The sequence below is a fragment of the Coccinella septempunctata genome, chromosome 3 (genome assembly GCF_907165205.1).
Source record: "Coccinella septempunctata chromosome 3, icCocSept1.1, whole genome shotgun sequence".
NCBI lineage: Eukaryota > Metazoa > Arthropoda > Insecta > Coleoptera > Coccinellidae > Coccinella > Coccinella septempunctata.
In genome coordinates, this window is record NC_058191.1 from 29,367,142 (window position 1) to 29,390,367 (window position 23,226).

Here is a 23,226-nt window from a genome sequence, read left to right on the forward strand (position 1 = left end):
TCAATATTCAATGTTACAATATGATATGGACTGATAGAATTGATGATATTAGAGTCTCGGATATGCTTCACCATCTTTCACTAATTGACATGATAATGCCTCTCATATAACAAGAATTTCCAAAATATGCATAGACTAGAGAAAAAATTTGGTATTATCCAATGAAAATCCTTACAATTTAATTTAAATTTATATTTACAGTTTCAAGGTATGCGAAGATTTATGTCACATCGATTGAAATAATGATAACTGAGTTTCAATGAGCATCATAAAAACTTCCATCATATTAATCAGAAGCAAGTTGAAAGTTATATAACCAAGATCTTTAATCCTGATGGAAGAGAGACGTCGAGTTTCATTCGATAGTTTTCAAGTTTTTTATTTTTTCTTGAGGATTATATACAACCTGCTTTTATCAACGTTTTTTTCGTTTCAATTATTGATTTTATTCGTGAATCTGTGAAAAATGAGAAGATTTTAGAAGTGCTTTATGATGAGCGAATTCTTTTTGATTGTAAGTTTTCCTATATTTGATTTTCAACCACATGTACAGTTTATGAAAAAAAGGGAGCAATTATTGTTGATTTCACCCACAATAAATATAATAATGATAAACTCAACATCAAATAAGATTTCCTTAACGCCATTGCTTAGTTTTCTAGCCACCATTAGAAGGAACTGACTTAAGAGGTGGATAGCAAAAGCCTAACGAGAAATAAATACGAGAATTCTGCGGATATACCTATATTTGATTCAAATGAAAGAAAATAAAAACATAAAAAATCTACTCATTTTCACTGACCTCGAAAAACTGAGAAATTTTGAGTTTTAGGTACTAGATGCATGGTTTTACAAAATAAAAAAAAGATTCGAAATTAACTGAAAACTAAAAAATTTTTTTCGATTCAGTATGAACGCATGTTGAAGAAAATAATTTATGGAAAATAATGTGTATTCTAATTTATCAGAATAAAATAATGGAAGTTTCTATCAATCGCTAGCTTAAGAAAGAAAATCATGGAAGGAATGTACAAAGCAACAATTATCCAATATCACTCACTATCAATACAAGTGTCTTTGGCTTTCTTCAAACTTTTTGGTATCTGCTGGATAATTATCTCCTTGATTGCTGCAGGAGCGCACAACACAAAAGGACGATCAAATATCTTGGGAATGAGAGTCCACTACATCCAGCTGCTGAAAAAAAAAGAGAACACGTTTTAGCTTGTTCTAAGCGGGTGGTCCAATTAAGTTCCGTTGGCTTGGATGCTTTCACATGGCGTCTATATTAAAGTCGGTATTTTCAGGAAATGTTCCTGCAATTAATATGAAGGTAGAAAACTACACTTGGAACGAATAAAAAAATTCATATATCTTTATTTTCACTTTCACGAACTACAAATAATTACGTAATATAATTTATGATCTGTTCGTCCGAATCATTTTCATAAATTTCTAAAGTACAGGTTGTATACTCTATTTTTTGTTGTGATTTTTTGAAGGAAAAAAATGCATCTCCCGTTCAATTTTTTCACACTTATATCAAACAAAGAACAATTGATTGCAAATCTTTTTTACCTCTGCTTTGTGTCCGTAAAAGCAATTGTTATTGTTTTCCTATTGAAAAAATGAATTGAACATTATGAAAATCGCATTTTTTTAACTCTTCAGAACTGTTGAGAAAAAAATAGTAATTGTTTTTCTTATTTTTGATAGGACAGACCTACGAGCTTTAGGTTACATCTCTGAGTATTCTTCCGATACAAAGCATAACAATTTTTAACAGCAAACAAAAATTATAGCATGTGTCTGAGAAACAGTTTGAGCAGAGGTTAGCCTAAACGGGGTACAATACAATTTGGTGTATAATACAAGAGCTTAGGAAAAACCCCAGTAAAAATACCCTATCTCCCCGTGAGTGTAGCTTATTGTAAGAAATGAAATTGTTTACGAACTAAGCGGAAATATTTTATATTGAAGGGCATGTCGCACTGCAAAAATTGATCTTCTCCAAGATACCAGAACCTTTTATCTGAAATAGGGAGAAACAAAAGCATAAAAATAATAAAATTAGATTCACGATTCATCGACCTGAAATTGACAACCCAATTCAAAAAGATTCGGAAACTGCATGTATAGCCCTAAAATTATCCTGAAATTTATAAATCGAACAATGATTAACCAGACGATTTACGGTTTCTTCTGGTTCCCGCATTCATAACTAGGGATTTTAACTGCATTCCACCTGAAAAGCATACTATTGCAGACGTCCGTGACTTGTCCTTATACGATTCATAATACACAATATTTTCCTGGGAAGATCAAAACCAGGAGCTCTATTCGAGGGATCAGTAACTAATTCTAAGTTGAAAATAATGCACGTTCTCCATTCAGACTGCCAAAAGGTTACGTGTAATTTTCACAAAGAAACCATTCTCATAAAACCTTCGTATTCATTTGGTAACACCCTGTATAACACGAATGAATTTAATACGCAGCGTCCCTAATAATATGGTTACTCAAATGTTTATAAATATAGGTCAGGAACTCCTTACTAAGTACAACATTGTAAAATTGATTTTTTTTTACAGAAAATGAATTAAAGTTGAAGGTAGAGTAAGGTAATGCCTCATGTTGAGGAATAGATACGGGATGTTTAAGTGTATGCTATTGGTGAAAACGAGCATCACACCGTTTTGCCTAGATTTCCTCATTTCAATCTTTCGCTTATGTTACAACAATGAATCGATGATTGCATTATGTTTCTTGAAAAGAACGTGAACATGTGATATGTAATAGACGAGGTGATTCATGCGTATTTTCAATACATTCGGTTTATTAATAAATTATTGGAGGTGATTATTTCGCTATATGCACCTCCCTTTTATTCGAGGAAACTCTTATCTTAGAGCTGAATATTCAATGTTCACAGATAATAAACTATAATTTTTGTTTTTTCAACACAAGGTGTCCATGTCACTCATATGTTAAGGTGCCCACAGATAACTCTGACGTGACGTGGGACCACGTCATAATGCGCATGATTAAAAAATCTAACAAAATCTAACGTGGGATGTACATTCCCACGTCACGTCAGAACAATTTTAACGCTTCCGCGCAAAACCCCATGTTCCATATTTTATGCCGCTGTGCCTTGCCGCTCGTCAAAGCCGATGTGTATCCATAGTCGGCTTGTGCCGACATGATGCTGTGTGCCGCTGAAAAATCGATGAACTGTCGGTCTCCATCAAAGGAATCCAAGGAAAATTTATAGTGTGAATGTGCCATCCGCTGCCTCTGTGACTTCAGTTGCAATTTAGACTTTGTACACCCATGTTAATGTGGATGTGTCTTCTCTCGTTGGCTTTGCCGATCGGCAAAGCCGTTAAGCTGCATCCACATAATGCCTCTGTGAGCCCATCGGCTTTGCCGATCGGCCAAATCTCATCGGCAAAGCCAACGAGAAAAGACGCATCCACATTAACATGGCTACTAAAGTAGCTCGAAGCAACTGAGACCAGGGGTTGGCACATCCTCACTATAATTTTCCGTTGGCTTGCTTTGATGGAGACCGACAGTCCAGCGATTTTTCAGCGGCACACAGCGGCATGTTGGCACAAGCCGACGATGCATCCACATACATAGCGGCTTTACCGAGCGGCAAGGCCGCTCAGCACACAGCGGCAAAATGTGGATGCAGCTTTAGAGGCTACCGAGGCGAGCGGTTGGCACATCCTCACTATGAATTTCTGTTTGTTTCCTTTGATGGAGACCGACAGTTCAGCGATTTTTCAGCGGCACACAGCGGCATGTTGGCACAAGCCGACGATGCATCCACATATATAGCGGCTTTACCGAGCGGCAACTCCGCTCAGCACACTGCCGCAAAATGTGGATGCAGCTATAGAGGCTACCGAGGCGAGCGGTTGGCACATCCTCATTATGAATTTCTGTTTGTTTCCTCTGATGGAGACCGACAGTTCAGCGATTTTTCAGCGGCACACAGCGGCATGTTGGCACAAGCCGACGATGCATCCACATATATAGCGGCTTTACCGAGCGGCAACACCGCTCAGCACACTGCGGCAAAATGTGGATGCAGCTATAGAGGCTACCGAGGCGAGCGGTTGGCACATCCTCACTATGAATTTCTGTTTGTTTCCTTTGATGGAGACCGACAGTTCAGCGATTTTTCAGCGGCACACAGCGGCATGTTGGCACAAGCCGACGATGCATCGTCATATATAGCGGCTTTACCGAGCGGCAACTCCGCTCAGCACACTGCGGCAAAATGTGGATGCAGCTATAGAGGCTACCGAGGCGAGCGGTTGGCACATCCTCATTATGAATTTCTGTTTGTTTCCTCTGATGGAGACCGACAGTTCAGCGATTTTTCAGCGGCACACAGCGGCATGTTGGCACAAGCCGACGATGCATCCACATATATAGCGGCTTTACCGAGCGGCAACTCCGCTCAGCACACTGCGGCAAAATGTGGATGCAGCTTTAGAGGCTACCGAGGCGAGCGGTTGGCACATCCTCATTATGAATTTCTGTTTGTTTCCTCTGATGGAGACCGACAGTTCAGCGATTTTTCAGCGGCACACAGCGGCATGTTGGCACAAGCCGACGATGCATCCACATATATAGCGGCTTTACCGAGCGGCAACTCCGCTCAGCACACTGCGGCAAAATGTGGATGCAGCTATAGAGGCTACCGAGGCGAGCGGTTGGCACATCCTCATTATGAATTTCTGTTTGTTTCCTCTGATGGAGACCGACAGTTCAGCGATTTTTCAGCGGCACACAGCGGCATGTTGGCACAAGCCGACGATGCATCCACATATATAGCGGCTTTACCGAGCGGCAACTCCGCTCAGCACACTGCGGCAAAATGTGGATGCAGCTATAGAGGCTACCGAGGCGAGCGGTTGGCACATCCTCATTATGAATTTCTGTTTGTTTCCTCTGATGGAGACCGACAGTTCAGCGATTTTTCAGCGGCACACAGCGGCATGTTGGCACAAGCCGACGATGCATCCACATATATAGCGGCTTTACCGAGCGGCAACTCCGCTCAGCACACTGCGGCAAAATGTGGATGCAGCTTTAGAGGCTACCGAGGCGAGCGGTTGGCACATCCTCACTATGAATTTCTGTTTGTTTCCTTTGATGGAGACCGACAGTTCAGCGATTTTTCAGCGGCACACAGCGGCATGTTGGCACAAGCCGACGATGCATCCACATATATAGCGGCTTTACCGAGCGGCAACTCCGCTCAGCACACTGCGGCAAAATGTGGATGCAGCTTTAGAGGCTACCGAGGCGAGCGGTTGGCACATCCTCACTATGAATTTCTGTTTGTTTCCTTTGATGGAGACCGACAGTTCAGCGATTTTTCAGCGGCACACAGCGGCATGTTGGCACAAGCCGACGATGCATCCACATATATAGCGGCTTTACCGAGCGGCAACTCCGCTCAGCACACTGCGGCAAAATGTGGATGCAGCTATAGAGGCTACCGAGGCGAGCGGTTGGCACATCCTCATTATGAATTTCTGTTTGTTTCCTCTGATGGAGACCGACAGTTCAGCGATTTTTCAGCGGCACACAGCGGCATGTTGGCACAAGCCGACGATGCATCCACATATATAGCGGCTTTACCGAGCGGCAACTCCGCTCAGCACATAGCAGCATAATGTGATTGCAGCTTTAAATTTCTGAATCATGCGAATTATGAAGCTGCATCAACATTATGCCGCTGTGTGCCGCTGAAAAATCGGAAACTGTCGGTCCCACGTCACGTCAGAGTAATCTGAAGGCACATGAGTGACATTCGCATCTTACGTCGAATTTGTGCATAAGAAAATACTGTCGAACCGGACGATATCACATATGTGTGGCATAAGCAGCGAATGTCAATGAAAAAAGGAAAACGAAAATCAGGGGCGGAAAGTTCAGGCAAAGAATTTCATGCCTGAGATCATTATTGATAATAAATTATTAGAATAAAAGTCCATATTGGGAAAAAATCTCTGTTTTTGTTATATAAAATTCCAATTAAGATCCCCAGAAACGACAGGGCGTCAATATCTCAACTTCTGGTTGCACGCTCTCGGACTACTTTCCGATCAACCACAGGTTGAACTTTCGTATCAATTTCATCTTAACCGGTCCAATCACGAAACGTTCGCCCAGAATGAATCCCAAAGTTCCACAATTCAGGTCCGGAGTGACCTTTAACCTCCCCGATAAGGCAAAGATCCCGTTCTCGGAATCGGATCTGATTGGCAGAGACCGTACACATTGTGCTGGCTTATGGCCAACGAAATTCATAAATAATTTCCATACAATACGTGTGGCGGCGCGGCTGAGACCCGAATACGGCACCGCCACTTCACGACCCTAATTTACGACGTGTTCGGGATCTGGAAAACTCGAGCTGGCTGCTCGCTGCCAAGTCGTCCTTCTCCAAGATTCCAGCAGGATGTCCGCAGATTACGTCGCCAAGTCCTATTCGTAATCTGATGGCAGGTATGCATATTCATGGCCATTATCCGGAATATTTCAAGATTCTCCTACACCGATTCGCTCTACAACTGGCATCGCCTCGGATATTATTTATGGTTCGATTGGACTGGACGTACAGAACCACCTGGTGGGCTTTTCCAAATGGTCATCATCTCATTGTTCCTCCGTGAAATAATGCGTGTTTTTGAGGAACTAATCCATAACTACAACGTAGGATTAAGTCACAGTGTCTATATGTCGAAAACTCAACTACTATTGTTGTTTTCTTTTCAATTAAAGTTCAATATTTGCTACTACATATGTGTTGCCACCTTTCTGTCATCTTCAGTGAGTCGGAGTGGGGAATCTGCAAAGCCAAGTCCATTGTGGAAATGTAATTATTATTTTTCATTAGCTGATACTCTGCCATTACATGTACAAGGACATCATTGCTCTGTCTCCATAAAATAAACGAGCAATCTTACTAAACAAGTCCGATCTATATTTTTTTATCAGTGTTTTGGTTGGTACGTCCCAAACAGGACAAAAGCGGGTCCACCGAAATATTAACCTACCCTCAAGGTCACCAAAACGGCCTTCACGACACCTACCACCACTGACATGACCTAAGGGCTTTCGCGAACACTACCGCCATCAACATGAACAAAGGGCCCTACAACAACCTCACCATATATGATAGACCGCCTTCGAAAATCATAAGCAATGATGCAGAGGTTGTGAGCCAGAAGCCGCCTTGTTATTCTACTTATTCCATCTTCTGTTTCAAGGTATTGATTCTATTGATATTTTGCACTCCTATTATTTGAAATTGTTGAAAGTCCATTGGAAATGGGCAGAAAAACAGTTTGCATTACACTGTGAATAAAAGTCTGCAAAATCTCGAATGAAATACCATATTTTATCGATACACCAGAAACGCTGGATATTCTCGAGAACTGCGCATCGAAAGTTGTTTCATGAGAATTAATAAATTATACGAAGTTTTTTGCGGATGAATAAACAGTATCAAAATGCAGCAAGAGAAATTTTACTTGTTTTCTCACAATACCAATAATCGAATTTAATTATTTAGGAAAATGTAAAATCACAGTAAAAACGATTTTCAAGGAAAAAAAACGAATTTTGGAAAACAGAAATAAATATCCGGAATGAATTCTCATTGGCAAGAGGAATTCAAACTCCACAAATAAGAATATTGTACTATGTAGATAAACAAATTGTCGAAAATATGTGACTTTTATTGAACAACGACAACCGACAACGCCTTTAGTTTGGTAAAGTTGTTAGCAGCAAGGTAGATCAATATACCCTGAAGATTAGCTTCAGCGATTAGTTTTTCATTTTTTTTTGTAGAGTAAACTCTCTTTTGAAACAGGTTTCTTTTCTCGAAGCTTCAATAATTAAACGATTTCCTCTTCACCCACGAATTTGTAATTTCCTGAGGGGGTAAAAGTGATGTGCTTGAAAAAATGATCGTCAAGAAATAAGTTCAGGTCTTTTTGAATTGATAGTCTTGTAAACGTTGTGGATCCCGCCTCTTCAAATAAATTGAAGCAGTCAAGAGGAGTCTATACTGTTTTAGTGGTCCGTTCAAAAAAAGAACATGAATTTCTTTCGTCAGAAACCACTAATTTATACAAGGTTTTCATTATAATTCAATTCAATCAGTTGGTCATCTCGGAAAGTCAGAAATTTTTTTATTCGTCAAACGGAAAAAAAATTTTCATTGAAGAACAAATATTCATTCATGTTATTAACTTTCCGAGGTGCAATTTTCTCTTCTATGAATTTCCACATGAAAACATTTCTCGAGAAGTCTCTCCATTGGCTACAATTCGTATCCTGGTAGAATTTAAAAAAGACGTTCGTTAAGTTCTGCCATCTTTTTGACGAAAGTGAAAACTATTGTAATATTCGTAACTTCTACTTATCGTTCAAGTTTTCTGGCAACACCCCAAATTCTGGTAGTCTTTCCCCCTTTACGCCTTATATGAATGGCGAGAAAGCCCCGTGGTATAAACGCCTCTTAAGTAGCTAGAAATCCCAACCTCTTGAATTATAGGAAAGATATCGATTTTTTCCTTGAATCAACGAACGGGCGAAAAACGTGAACACTGATAACGTCGATTTGCAAAGTGAAAGCTGAAACTTCCCTGGCAATATACCTAGATTTTAGAAGAACCTAAAGAGACTGGCAGGTGTTGATTCCGACAGCAACAACTCCCCTTGTCTCCGTTATTTTATCTCATCAAATCTCCAGAGAAGCCAAATAGTTCGAGACATAGCTGGAGGAAAATCGTGTCTATGGGAGCAGACGAGATGCGTCACGGCTGAAAGAATAACGATCGAGTAGAAAAAGAACGTATTATCCTCTGTTGATAACATTTTCACCGACACGACAGAATACGTAGGTATATGTATGTGAATGCTGAAGTGTGCGAGGGAATTGAGCCGAAATATAAAACCTTCATGCGTCCGGCACTACGCATTTCCTCGGCGAAATTGTCTGCAATACGAACATGGCGTTTTTCCGCATTTTAGGATAATTGGGTTGAATAAAACAGCGACGTGAAGGATTCCGTTTCCCACTGCTCATAAATTCCACGATTAAAATAGAGTCCTTGAAATTAACATAGTGAACATGATACAAGATACGAAATTAGAACAAATTAATCTGCAAAGCCTAGTCCGTTGTGGACATGTAATTTTGATTTTTGATTAGCTGATACTCTGCAACTGCATGTACAAGGACCTTATTGCTCTGTACTCTGTCCAAACAAAATGAACAAGGATTCTACCAGACAAGTCCAATCATCATTTTTGAAATGGAGATCTATATTTTTTTATCAGTGTTTTGGTTTTCACGTCCCAAACAGGACAAAAGCGTATCTTACATACCCCCAAGGTCACCAAAACGGCCTTCACGACACCTACCACCATTGACATGACCTAAGGGCTTTCACGAACACTACTGCCATTAACATGAACAGAGGACCCTACCACAACCTCATCAAATATGATAGAATGCCTTCGAAAATCATAAGCAACGATGTAGAGAATGTGAGCTAGAAACCGCCTTGTTATTCTACTTATTCCTACCTTGAAATGAACATGGTGAACATGATACAAGAAACGAAATGAGAACAAATTAATAGTTGTCTATTCTCTTTTATTTGTCCACAGTTATTTTTATCAAATCCTTTCTGGGATTATGAGTTTCGTATACCAATTAGTACACGAAGTAAGATTAATAGGATACTGAAGTGAAATATGTTTTATGTCGTGGGAACCAATCGTGGACTCTTCATTAATGTGAAAGTTTGTGAAACCATGTGGTACGTTTTTCCCTCTAATTATGATTCACTCGAATAATTCTCAACATTACTTAATCGCAGATACCGAATTTCGATTTGAGTTTTCAAGAGAAATTTGCCTATTTCAAAGGGGAAATCATTTTTTCTTGGAAATACGATTCTACTCCTTGAACTCCATAGAAAATACTCCATATATTTACTTAAAATTAACCATTTTCGAGATATTCAAGAAATAATACTCTGATAACGCGTTTAATCATCACGAAATCACATTTGTTGCATTTCTTCGCCTAAAATTCAAAAATGATTCCAATGATTCTGATCATGATCAGCGGAAGCAACACAAAAATTGCAGCTCTAACTGTTCATGTCAACGTGTTTACGCGTTTCAGAAATGCCTCATGTGGCGCCCACTAATCTCAACAGGAAGAAGAGATCTGTAGGTAAAAGTATTTCAATTAGTGAATGATTTCATAGAGAGGTTTTTGTAATTCAAAGTTAACCTAAATGCATTCCTGACTCGTTATTTGCAATCCTCTTCATCAGTTGGGGAAGTTACCTATACGTTCCTCAAATATAGGATCTCAAATATAGGATCTAAGGGCGTTAGATCGGGTCAACGTGGTGGTCAGAGATGACGACATTGATAACCATAGCTTGTTAGCGACCGGTCTTCGCAAAATATTACATAAATTAACTCTTGTTCGTGAAGGAGCAGAATCTTTTCAGAACCATGAGTTCTGAGCATCGTTATTCACTAGCGGCGCAATTATTTGAGTCAATATTTCGGTATCTTATTTTTATTAAATGAAAATCTATCTTAGTTAGTATTCGGATCATAAAAACCACAACCTTTAAATTAACTGTTACCACAAGTTAATATCGTAAATATGAAGAGTGCTCCTGAAAGCGCCGATGTCCAAAGGTGTTATGGTATTTTTCGTCCTAATTACTTCTGTATATTTCATTTGTAAATGGAGATGATCCCGTAAAAGTAATCCTTTGCTTATGTAATTAGCATCTAAATGGAATAAAACAAAGCTGCGTGTTAGCGCCTTTACTGTTCAATATTTTCGCCATAGCTGTCTCGATAATTGCTGACATGAGTATGCCTGTAAGAGGTGTTGGAATAAGATTCAGATTTGATGGAGGCCTATTCAACCTGAAGAGCCTCAGAGCAAAAACCCGTACAAAGTTCATCACGCAACTTCAATATGCAGATGACTGGACACTTATCGCTAGTAGCTCAGAGGATCTACATATAATGTTGAACAAATATAAACATATATACGAAGCTTTAGGCCTTAGAATCAATATTGACAAAACCAAAATCCTGGTAAGTCCGCCAGAAAGCCTTCAAACAGATATCAGCCTGGAGAATTGAACTCTAGAACAGGTCGAGCAGTTCAAATACTTGGGAAGCTTCATAAATACTAGGGCTAACCTACACACGGAAATATACAACCGTATCAATTCGGCATCAAAGGCATTCTAGAAGTTAAAGACATATTAATCAACTTGAACAAACGCAACAACGTCATCTAAGACAAATAATGCACATCAGATTGTTTCGAATGCAGAAGTCGTGCAACGCGCGAGTTGTACAACAATTCAGACTCAAGTAACGAGGGACCGACTCAGATGGAGCGGCCACATTCCGAGGTTTCAAGACACAAGACTCCCCCAAATAGCTCTGTATGGTGAATTCACAGAGGGAGCCCAGAAACCAGGAGGCCAGTATAAGCGGTTTAAGGATATACTACATCAATCCCTAAAATCAGTTAATGCCAATCATAACTGGGATTAACTAGCGTTAGACAGGTCACAGTGGAGGTCTTTGGTACACAGTTATAATGGAGACTCGAGAGGGATACTGCGGCGGCCAGATCTGGTTGCTGACTAACCATGTCCGCAGTGTGAAAGGATCTGTAGGTCACGGTTGGGTCTCTTCAGTCACAGTAGGGCACACAGTCGCAATTAACCCTAAGAAATTATAAGTCTGTTCGCACCGTTTTTTTTGTCTTTTTGTAGATTTATTCTCGGTAACTGGATACAGCAATGAATGAGCAACTAAATAAATAAATAAATAAATAAAAAATGACAACGATGGAAGGCATGACATTGTTTGTTGTAGGTATTACAGATAAGGTTTCCCTGAATTTTCAACGAATGTCTGAACTTGCTCAAGTCCTCTCATAAAAGATTCCTTCAGATCAGCACGTTAACAAAGTCGACTTTGATGTCACATTTCGATTTTATATAAAGAACCCTAGGAAACCAGGGGAGAAAACTGAGAGGAAAATATCCTAGCAACACCTATCGATTTCACGCCACCTTAGAATGAAATTGAACGAAAACAATGGAATTATATGATAAAAGCAGCAGTAGCGACTCAAAATCTTATTACAGCTCCGATATTATACATTTCAGTCTCCAGTAGGAAATTTCATACGGTTGAATATCCTTGACATCTCTGATATTTCAACTGTACTGTCTTCATGCGCCGTTACATTTAGTTCATTTCATTTAGCTTTCAGTGAATGAGAATAACTTTTGATATAATGTTGAAGTTTTATGCAGAACGGTTGCGAAAACACAATTTTCTAGCGGGTGTTGCGGTTGCTCGAATATTGAGGTAAATTAACGGGCAGCCATAGCAAGCCTTTTTGTGCTTACTTATCAAGACCGCCGCTCCGTTTTCATTCCTGAAAATGTCGCTCTGGTTTTCGCACAATTAAGTGTCAAAATCGAGGTTGATATGCTTTTTATAATCAGTGCGGCAGACGGCAGGTTGATGCTGGCTGAAGTTATTGAAAGGTTAACTTGTTCGCTCTGAAATTGGTTTGCTTGTTTAGAAGTCATCTCGAAAAAATTCCATAATCGTAGTTCATTGATATTAGAAAGAAACGAAATAAACAAAGGTTGAAAATAAAATAATAATATCTCGTATATGAGTTAATTTATATGAAGATTATTAGTCATGTCAAGGAAGAACTACAGAATTAATTATAACGGTATTATGATGATAAAAGCTTGAGTTTTAAACCTCATCCATAAAATTGTAACTTTTCACAGCTCAATCATTCTGACTATAATAATAGAGATGTGACCGTTTGCTCGAAGGAATTTCTGTAAGTGTAGTCCAACAAAAAAAAAAGTTTTTTTTTAAGTGGTTTCTCTGATGAAACCAAATTTCTTATTAATAACAATATGCATTAGATATAGAAATTTCTGCATTTTATAGGATTTTAATGTATGAATCTGGAAAAAAATTTTCCTGAATTTTCTCAGTAACATTCCAGTTTTTCTGTCTACTGCTTTTGTGGTGGCGTGAGCTCCACAAAGGATGTCAAATGTTTTTTCTTTCGAAGTATGAAAGAGTATCAGGTTTCTATACCGTTTCATTGCGACATTTTATCCAAATGAAATATTTTATGAAAATTCATTGGGCGACAAAATTTTCTTCCAGCGATAAGCGTGCAACTTGTACTAATATGCAGAATTTAAACAACATCATTTTATAGAACATTTCCAGAAATTTGCGAATTGAATATGAATATATGAATATGAATATGAGTGATTAAAACGTAAGGCAAAAATATTCTGTAATTATTATACTATTTCGTGAAAAATTACCTACACAAACAGGTGAGCAAAGTAATTTGGTCATTGATGGTCCTTTATTATCAACAGTTATTACAGGAATGAAATTGTTAAACTTATTCTACATGAAATATAACATTTTTTATAGGGGGTGAATCTTTGACTCGTACAATTATTACAACAGTACATTCTTGACCTTCAAGCTGAATCTACGACACTACATATATCTGTGGATCTTGTAAATAGAGTTGCATTCGGTCAAAGTACACAACTTTCCGAATATCTCAGATATTTTTAATTTTTGAACATCAAATTACTCGAAAACGGCGCATTATTACGAGAAAATACGAAGAATACTTTTATTTTACAAAACGTTCAAATATTCATTATATAGCGTCCAACTTGGTTTCAAGAGTTGGGTTCTTTGAATTTTTAATATTTTAATGGTACGTAATAGTCATAATGAGGAAACTGGAAGAATATCTTGTGTTCGAAAAAGATTAATCAAATAAATGAAAATCTATATTCCGAACTTCATTTCATTCGATAAAACCGTCTGTGCGATAGAACTAAAAATAACATTTTTCTATGTTTTTTCAACAGCCTGTATCTTTCAATCCGAGCCGAATCGGAAGAAATAACCAAAAAAAAGTATTTCTTTTGAGCTCAAGAATCTACTGTTGAAATATTTGTACGAGTCAAAGAATTACCCTGTATATTTTGAGGTCAATTCAGGAATGTTATCGAAAGCATGCCATTTCCGTTGGGAAGTAATGAAGGAATTATCTTAAATAAAAGTCACAATTACAAAAATAAATTAACATATCCTTTCACCTTTCTCAAAAAAATACCCTACGAAAAAGGCATATTTTCGATAAAACTGACAACATTAATCACCCCTAAAGAGTATGTCATTGAACTGGAAATATATAGAACAAAAAAAATTCGATTTCAATAAGATCGAGCATTTCATCCTTATAATGAAAGGAAGGTTAATAAAAATCCCAATCAATGACCAGATCATCCTCAACAAGAAGAAATTTATCCCATTCAGTCCCAAAAAGGGAGGGCTGAAAAAACTCAAGTAACTTCCTCATACATGGAAAGGTGAGTAAATAAAAATAAATACTGATGTGTTCCAGCATTAGCTTAAAAAATTTTAAATACCGAAGAAGAGGAGTAGTCTTCCAAAGGTTTGGCGAAGGAGAGATGGAGAGAGTAATATCTATAAGCACAATATGGCACTGGGTGTCCAAGTACTTTCTTCTTTTCACAAAAACTTCGAAAAACAAGAATTACGTCGATATTTCATCACTGAAAGGGACTTGTCCCTTCTATATCTATATATGTATGTTTGCCCAAGTAGGTACTATAAAATATTCAGTCCCGATCATTATTGATCTGCGTAAATCCCTTGAGCACATACAACTGTCAAGGTATCATGACAACTGAATAATGGAGAAATTGGGGCTATGCCACAACCAATCAGGCCTCCAGAGTATATCCCACAAGAGCATGCATGAGTAGTTTATCACCTTGCATTATTCAAACATGAATTTTCGTCCAATTGAACTTTTTATAGCTATTATACTAAGATGCACCCATTACCTTGAACTCTATCAGCTCTCGAATTAACAGGGGCTGCCGTACCTCGACTTTCCAGTACAGAAGCTCTTTGTGGCCTTTCCCCTTCCACACTTTCTTCGTTGCTCTTCAAGTATATCGTTGCAATGGTGGCCAAACATTTCAATTTCATGTCACCCCTTTTGAAATGTTTGTGGCGGACTGTGAACTCGAGACCAAGTACTGATGTTTCTAGTCCTTCTCTGCCGGTAACTATTATGTCGGGTCCTTTCAGGAAAGATGCGTTCGCAGGTTCGCCGTTTATGAACCAGTTCAGAACAGCTGCCGGTTTGGACCTGCCTGCAGTGCAGTTTACGCGTACTGTATCGCCAACTTGATACCGTGGTCTTCCACCCGTAATCTTAGGGCCTTCTTCTGGTAGAGCTGAAAAAAATATGAGTTGGTTTCACATGTGAGCAAATAATATTTCGAACATCGGTTAGCATTATTTCAACATAGAATTCCGTGAATTATATTGGACCAATTTCTTCACAGAAAAGGGCATAAATAGATTAGTTCAATTGCGAACTAAGTTGTTTCATCTCTACATTTCTATTCACAACGAAAAAATAGATGGATTTTTTGCATTTGTATTTCATTAATTGGACCAACAGAACTTGTCATCTCAAACCCTTTATTTTAACGTATGCAAAATTCTGATAATGGTGTTCGAAACTTTGCCGTTTCCGAGAATATCTGTCTTCAGGAAGAAGAAGAAAGGGATGATAAACACATTGAGACCGACAGCATTTAGGTTTTTTTTTTTTATTCTGAAACAAAATTTTTGGTGGGAATACACTATTGACAATTTGAAAATCGACTAGTAGACTTCCACAGAAATTTAGACAGTGTTTTTTCGAACGACCAGTATAAAGGATGAGTCTTTGACTTGTACAAATATTTCAACATTAGATTCTTGAGGTCAAAAGAAACACTTTTTCCTATACCATTTTTTCCAATTCAGCACTGATAAAAAGATATAGCCATTTTAAGTTTTCATTATGAGTTGTGCCATCCCTGAAAAAACAAAGTTACCTTCAGAATAACTGGTTAAATCTGTGTGTGTTTTAAAATCTTTTATAAGAGTTGCATTGAGTCAAAGCACTCAATTTTTCGAATTTCACAAATATTTTTTTTAACCTCAAAGTACTCGAAAACGGCGAATGTTACGAAAAAATATGAAGAGAACTTTTATTTTACATAACAAACAAATATTCATTAGATAGCGTCCAACTTAGTTTCAAGCGTTGGGTTCTTTGAATTTTTGGTATTTTTATAGTACGCAATGGTCATAATGAGAGAACTGGAAGACGTAGGTGATATCTTTTGTTCGAAAAAAATTAATCAAATAAAGGAAAAACTTTATTCCGAAATACATTTCCTTCGATAGAATCGTTTGTGATGTAGAACAAAAAATAACATTTTTTATGATTTTTTAACAGCCTATATCTTTTAAATGGAGCCGAATCGGAAAAAAATTGTAAGCGAAAAAAGTGTTTTTCTGACCTCAAGAATCTACTGTTGAAATATTCGTACGAGCCAAAGACTCACCCTGTATATTAGCGCTTTGTGCTACGTACAAGAAAAAAAGATTGAATACATTCTTTGCAACTGATTTCATGAAAAGAGATCTCGCTCTGGATGAATAGGTACAAGATTTCTTATAGAACTTCAACAGTTTTGTCTAGAATGTCACCAAATTTCAATGTGTGATTAGATCATTAGAGAGAAAGGTATAGTTTATCAATGTTGAGGCTGTCAGATACTTCGATTTGCTTTCTCAACCTTACCTATTTTTTTTTTCACTTGCCATATAACCGTTAGTTAACCTGTTATAGAATTGGGATGAAAAAAAAAGATTTTTGAAAACGGTAAAAACTGTGACATAAATTTCACAAGTTTAGTTATCATTCTCGCAAAAATTACAATGGCTAAGGAAAAATGATGCCGTTTGAAAAAAGTAAATCGTAAAAATATGACATGACGAACTTCTTCTGAGGAACTCCTGATGACTTCACTGGATTTTGAATATAAAACAGAATCTGATATACCGCATCAATCAGGAGGTTGAATATACAGGGTGTTTTCAAAGGTGAGGCTTTTTTTTTGAGAGAAGGTAGAACTCATCAAAATAAGTCGTTCAACCAAAAATTATCTAAATAAAATATACAAGCTGACTGAGATACAACCCCTAGAAGTTCGACAACATTTCATTGAATTTTAAATAGGGAACTGAAGGTTACTCCGGAATCACAAAAGCGAAACAAAACATAAACATATGGCTGGACAATGAATGTTACAGTACCAAGTTTATCCGATTAGATGCATCAGATCACTTTTGAGAGAATCATAATTGTTGTATCGTGCAATTTAGGGTGAAAAAAAATGTAGAAAGTCGGGGCAGTATCTTGAAAGTGCTTATGTAAGTTATGTTGAAAAAGTGCTATGATGTTTCTCCAGTTCATCTCATTTTTACGACGATTGTTGGAATGTTCGAACAAGAAGATTGTAATGCCATTATGAAATCGTGAATAATTTGGACAAATTTTATTGGTGAGATTTCGCAGTATTATTCTATTTTTTACACTTGTGTCCTAACTCTCTACTGACAGTTGTTATAGAAATGAGCCATTTCATAAAATCTTGTAAGTTACTAAAGAACAATGAGAACAATTCGGCAATCCTAAGTTTCCATTTTTATTATCATGTAAATATCGAACGGGCCAATATCCTAAACGAAGAATGGCCGAATTAGGAGATAAATTTTTTCCCACTGCTTTGCGATAATTCAGCTAACAAACGGTCTAGGGTCGTATAGGGATCTAGTTCAGTATTTAATTTTTTATTTTTTTTTTCAACTTTGTCATTTTGAAAGTTTTGTATAAGTGATTTAAGGTGAAATGCTTCATTTTAACCAGTTCTATCTTCTGTTGAAAAAAAGCCTCAACTTCCAAATACCCCCTGTATTTTATCTGGAAGAATTTGAGCCATATACTCCTTTTGATAGGATAACAGTTGATTAAGTTTAATAGCAATTATATATCCTTTTTGATAAGTCTCAAGATTTGTTTTTTTATGATATCTCTTCAGCCTTCAATGCTATCCATCCTCCCTCAGAAAAATCCTAACATCATGCCCGATTTGATTACCGAACCGAGTAATCATCCCCTCCAGTCCGGATCCCATGTGCATTCCGCAGTTTGCATATTTAAAACTTTGCACATTCCCATTAAATATTCCACCATCCGAATCTACATTTTAATCAGTTTTTACACCGACTTCTTCGCCATGCCATATTGTTCTTTCGCGTCAGATCGAATTGGTTGGTGCAACGAGACATGGATGGTTTTCATTCCAACGGCAGTTCTCTTGATGAAAAGCTCGTAGTTTCCTGGGGAGCGGAATGCGGGAAATCGAGTTCTATTATTGATCTCCCAGAAGTTTGTCGAGTTTTCAGAAGAAATAGAGTCGTTGGTTCCGTGATGAGATGGTTTGTCTCACACAAGTTGTCACACTTGTGCAGAATGCTTTCCGGTCCAGATTCGATTGACTTATTCTCATGCTATGAATACTTGAAATTACACCCTGAAGCTCAGCTAGAATAAACTAGGAGAATCAGAATGCATTTGGTCCACGCCTACTGAATTAATTGATTATAATCTATCTGTTCGCTTGATCATTATGACATACATCAATCACTTGTGCTGCATGAGTAAAAGTCACTTATGGATCTTTCAACAACCGTGTACAAAGTATAGTATACCATATTCGTGATTCATCTATCATTCTTACTATGTCGAAGAAATAGATGATGTCACAAATCAAAACTGTAAGGCTCATAAGATGTATAGAAACTGCTGGATGTCAAAAGCAAAAAGAGCTCACACGAAATCGATAAAAAAATGCAGAAAAGATATAAAAAAAGAATATAAAATAAAAATATTGAAAAAAAAAACAGTCTGATAATAATGAAGCGCAGTGAGTAATCCTGTTTACACTGCGCTTAAAACAGGTAGCACAATGGACATTTTCATTTGAAGAAAAATCCATAATTCAGACAGGATAAGTCTTTGACTTGTACCTACTAATTATACAGGGTAAGGTTTTTTTTCCAACAGAAGGTAGAACTGGTCAAAATGAAGCGTTTTACCAAAAATCACCTATTCCACACTTCCAAAATGACTAAGTTGAAAAAAAAATTGAAAATGATTACTGAAATAGATCCCAATACGACCCTAGATCGTTTGTCTAGGTCGTGGTGGTTTCATTCAGGATATTGGCTCGTTCGATATTTACTTGGTAATGGGAATAGAAACTAAGGATTGCCAAATCGTTCTCATTATTTTTTAGTAATTTACACGATTTTATGAAATGGCTTCTACCAACAAAAGACACTTAGGACACAAATGTAAAAATTAAAATAATACTTCAGAATCTCACAAATAAAATTCGTCTAAATTATTCACGAATTTTTCCGCAATGGGCATCACAATCTTCTTGTTCGAACATTCCAACAATCGTCGTAAAAATAGGATGAAATACGGAAACATCATAGCACTTTTTCAACATAGTCAAAAATTGCCTAGATTTTCTAAATTTTTTCCACCCTAAATTGCACGATACAACAATTATGATTCTCTCAAATGTGACCTGATGCATCTAATCCGATAAACTTGGTACTGAAACATTCATTGTCCAGCCATGTGTTTATGTTTTGTTTCGTTTTTGCGATGCCTGAGTCATACCTTCCACAGTCCCGCACTTGAAATTCAATGAAATGTTATCGAACTTCTAGAGGCTGTATCTCAGCCATCTTGGATATTTTATATAGCCAATTTTTGGTTGAACGACTTATTTTGACGAGTTCTACCTTCTGTCAAAAAAAGAGCCTCACCTTTGAAAACACCCTGCATTGTAACAGAAGATTCCTGAGGTCGAAAGAAACACTACACGTGTGGGATACCTAATGAGCAGGCAGATCAAACTATACATGGAGAAACATAATTCAATATACCCTTTCTATTTCAATACGATTTTTTCCTTGACGAGAATCAGCAAACTGCGTAGTTAATTTCAACTATACATGTAAATGAGTCTCATTATTATTCATCAATGAAATAACACACATTATCACTGCAACCTGTATACGTTCAACACGGTGTAATGTAATATACGATTGATTTATGACCACTATACAGTTAGCTGAACATCTGACGATGCATTTGTAGATAATAATACCTGTTGAAACAGGCATTATGTTTTGAATAAGAATATGAAAAAATGATTGATGTTGGATTCGTTTTTTTTATTCATAATTAACAGCAGAGCTAGCATGTTACATGAAGACTGAAAAGGCTATACATAAACTAGCAGAAATTCTCACTATAGGTGAGAGCAGGAAATATATGAATAGCATGATATAGGCTACAAAAACTCAATTTATAATGATTGTATCAGAATAATGATAGTTATGTAGCCGAAAATCATGGAATAAACTTGTGCTTTCTTTCTATTGATATAATGCTGCTCTGTATATATTTATAGAGGTCGGTTGGCTAGAGTTCAGCTTTTAAGAACTTTGTCTGATAGTAGATCAAAGACAAATGCGAAACATGGTTTCTTATAAAAAAATAGCAAAATAAAAATCTCGAGAATCACTTCATGCAACATTTTCGAATATGTAACAGTTTCGACATTATTCAGGCGTTTTTTTTTCGTGTTTCGTTTATGGTTTCATCCATAGACTAATAATTTATTTATTAGTAGACTATGGTTTCATCATAGAACGCCTCAACTACTAATGTGTTTTGTGTTGTGTGATGAAACCATAATCTAATAATGAATAAATTATTAGTGTTTGGACGAAACAATAAATATAATGCACGAAACACGAAAAAAACGCCTGAATGATGTCGAAGCTTACCCTGAATATACAATATAAATTTTGGCTTTTAGAGCCAGCGACATTCCAAGGATTGTAAAACGTTTAAAGCAACCGAAAGGCACAAATATAATTAAAAAAAACTACGTAAGAGTATATTCGAATATTTACAAGGTTGGCAAACATTTCTGAACTGGTCATCATAATATTCGTGGTTCCTTTGACATTTGACACATTTCGAGTTTCTACTTAGGAAGGATAAAGCTAATATGGAGAGGATTTTTTGAGGAAAATATTTGAAGGCAGTACGTATTTCCAAATAGCAGTATGCCAATATCACATCGAGCTCATTCCGTCGATGACTTCCTTGCCCGAAAAAAATTAATCAACTTTTCCACTTCTCGCGAAATCGAAGCCCCATTGAAAATGTCTTCAGTTAAGCAATAAAACGACTCTGATGGAGAATTTAATATCCCCGAAGTATGCTCCAAGTCGTACAAAATATTGATTTTTGGGAATTAGGAGGCCGATAGCTTATGCAGAAGAAATATATTGGGCTTTTTACTTCCGTCAGGAGAAAAACGATCCATATTTTAAACGAGACCACTCATATTACGTCCGTTCGTTCAATATGAGTCTGAAGCACGAAACACATAAATCAGGCGGCATGCAAAAACTCTGTCAAAGCTAAGGAGTTATAAATGTGGTGGGTTCATTCCCAAGTTCGGTGCTGAGGGCATCCCTGGTTTGGCTGGATGCGGGCATATCCTTCTGAGTGCCTCAATTGTGGTTTTGTGAGCGATGAAGTTTTATAAAACAGTTTACTCCTTCCCTTGCTGGCGCTTGAGATTATTGCACTGAAGGTTCAACCAGCTAACTTAATTAATCTTAATCTGACACGAAAATCAGAATTATTTTCCCTCTTTAACAGAACAGGTTCAGGAAAGATATGGCGGATTATGTTACGTTATCAGATCTTCTGCATGATTTTAGAATGTGGAAAATATATTCATCAGCTACATGGAGACTGCAAAAAACGTCAAAAATCTCTACAGGAGCTACAACCCTTCAAATTTGCCTGAAGAATCGTATTCTCTTACATAATTAGAGAATAGGGTATTATGATGAGTTCTAACTCATTATTATTGGAGGATGCCAAGACTCTTGATTTGTTCATACGATGATGACGATGATGTAGTAATATCTAGTTAGCCTCTACCAGTTCCATGTATAAAAAAATATTGCGTTACCATAGCAACGAACAATAACTCATTAGAAGTGTAAGTGTGAAGTTTGAGATCAAAAAAGTAAACCAGAGTTACGCAATAAATTAAAAGAAGGAAGATGTCCACCAAAATTGTAAAAATATGCTACAATACTTCTCTTTCATAAGTGCTGAATGGAACGAAAAGTTGAATAAAGCGAAAAATCAACCGTAGTACTAATAAAACTGGCATTTGCCTCAATTTAGTTCTCCATTTTATTATTCACCCAAATTCCAAATTATTGCTCCCACAAATTCATCTACATTTGTAGCATATTTCATAGCTGTGGAGGGGAGCACATTAGAATATTTTGCCTGAAATGATGGTCTGATAAATAGAAGAAATATAGAACGCTCATATGTATCTATATATCTGTTAAGAGTAGTATATTTGTAAATGGAATGATAGGTTGGTTGAACATATGATTATTGACCGCGACAAATTGGACAAACACGGGGATAGTTCGTCATTCTATAGAATTCAGTAATATAGTGTTGTCATTATGTGAATGAATGAATATAAACATGTTTCATCCATAGAATGACGACAAATTAAATATTTCGTGCATCATTTCATAATTATTTGCTTTCATAATGATCAATTGAACAGCGTATCAATTATTCTCGATTGATGTACAAGTAAATTGTGGTTTTTCAGAAACTAAATATATTGCAGATTCATCGTGATGTCTAGATATTTTGCCAGGATATTCATTACCTTTCAATTTGAAGATGAATCTAAAATGTAGTACCCCAATTCTGTGGTGCGCTAATTGACCTAAGCGGCAGCCCCACTTTCAGTGTTTCAGAAGCGGAAAACTACACATTTTCTTATTATTCTCTTTGTTCACGTTGTTGACTTGACTTCTCATCAACCTCGATTATTGTAGTACTTCTTTATTAGTCCATCTCATTCAAGAAATTCTCTTCAAAGTCTTCTCGTCGAATTTTGATGCTAACTTGTTCTCCTAAAAAGGTTATGTACCCTCAGTCTTTTCAAAATTATTAGT

General features: G+C 37.0%; 1 protein-coding gene across 4 annotated transcripts in view; it reads right to left on the reverse strand.

Moving 5' to 3' along the window:
• Nucleotides 1-435: 435 nt before the first annotated feature.
• The window catches only part of LOC123309497, a 346,668-nt gene continuing 323,877 nt past the window's right edge, over nucleotides 436-23,226 (reverse strand). Inside the window, exons 4-5 of one of the 4 annotated variants that reach the window (XM_044892653.1) lie at nucleotides 15,099-15,455; nucleotides 436-1,194 (exon numbers count right to left, since the gene is read on the reverse strand). In XM_044892653.1, coding sequence (XP_044748588.1) covers nucleotides 1,115-1,194; nucleotides 15,099-15,455 — 437 coding nt within the window. In that variant the 3' untranslated portion in view covers nucleotides 436-1,114. Of the gene's footprint in view, nucleotides 1,198-15,056; nucleotides 15,456-23,226 lie in introns of all 4 variants that reach the window. The other 3 variants (XM_044892652.1, XM_044892651.1, XM_044892650.1) reach the window with 3 other exon arrangements.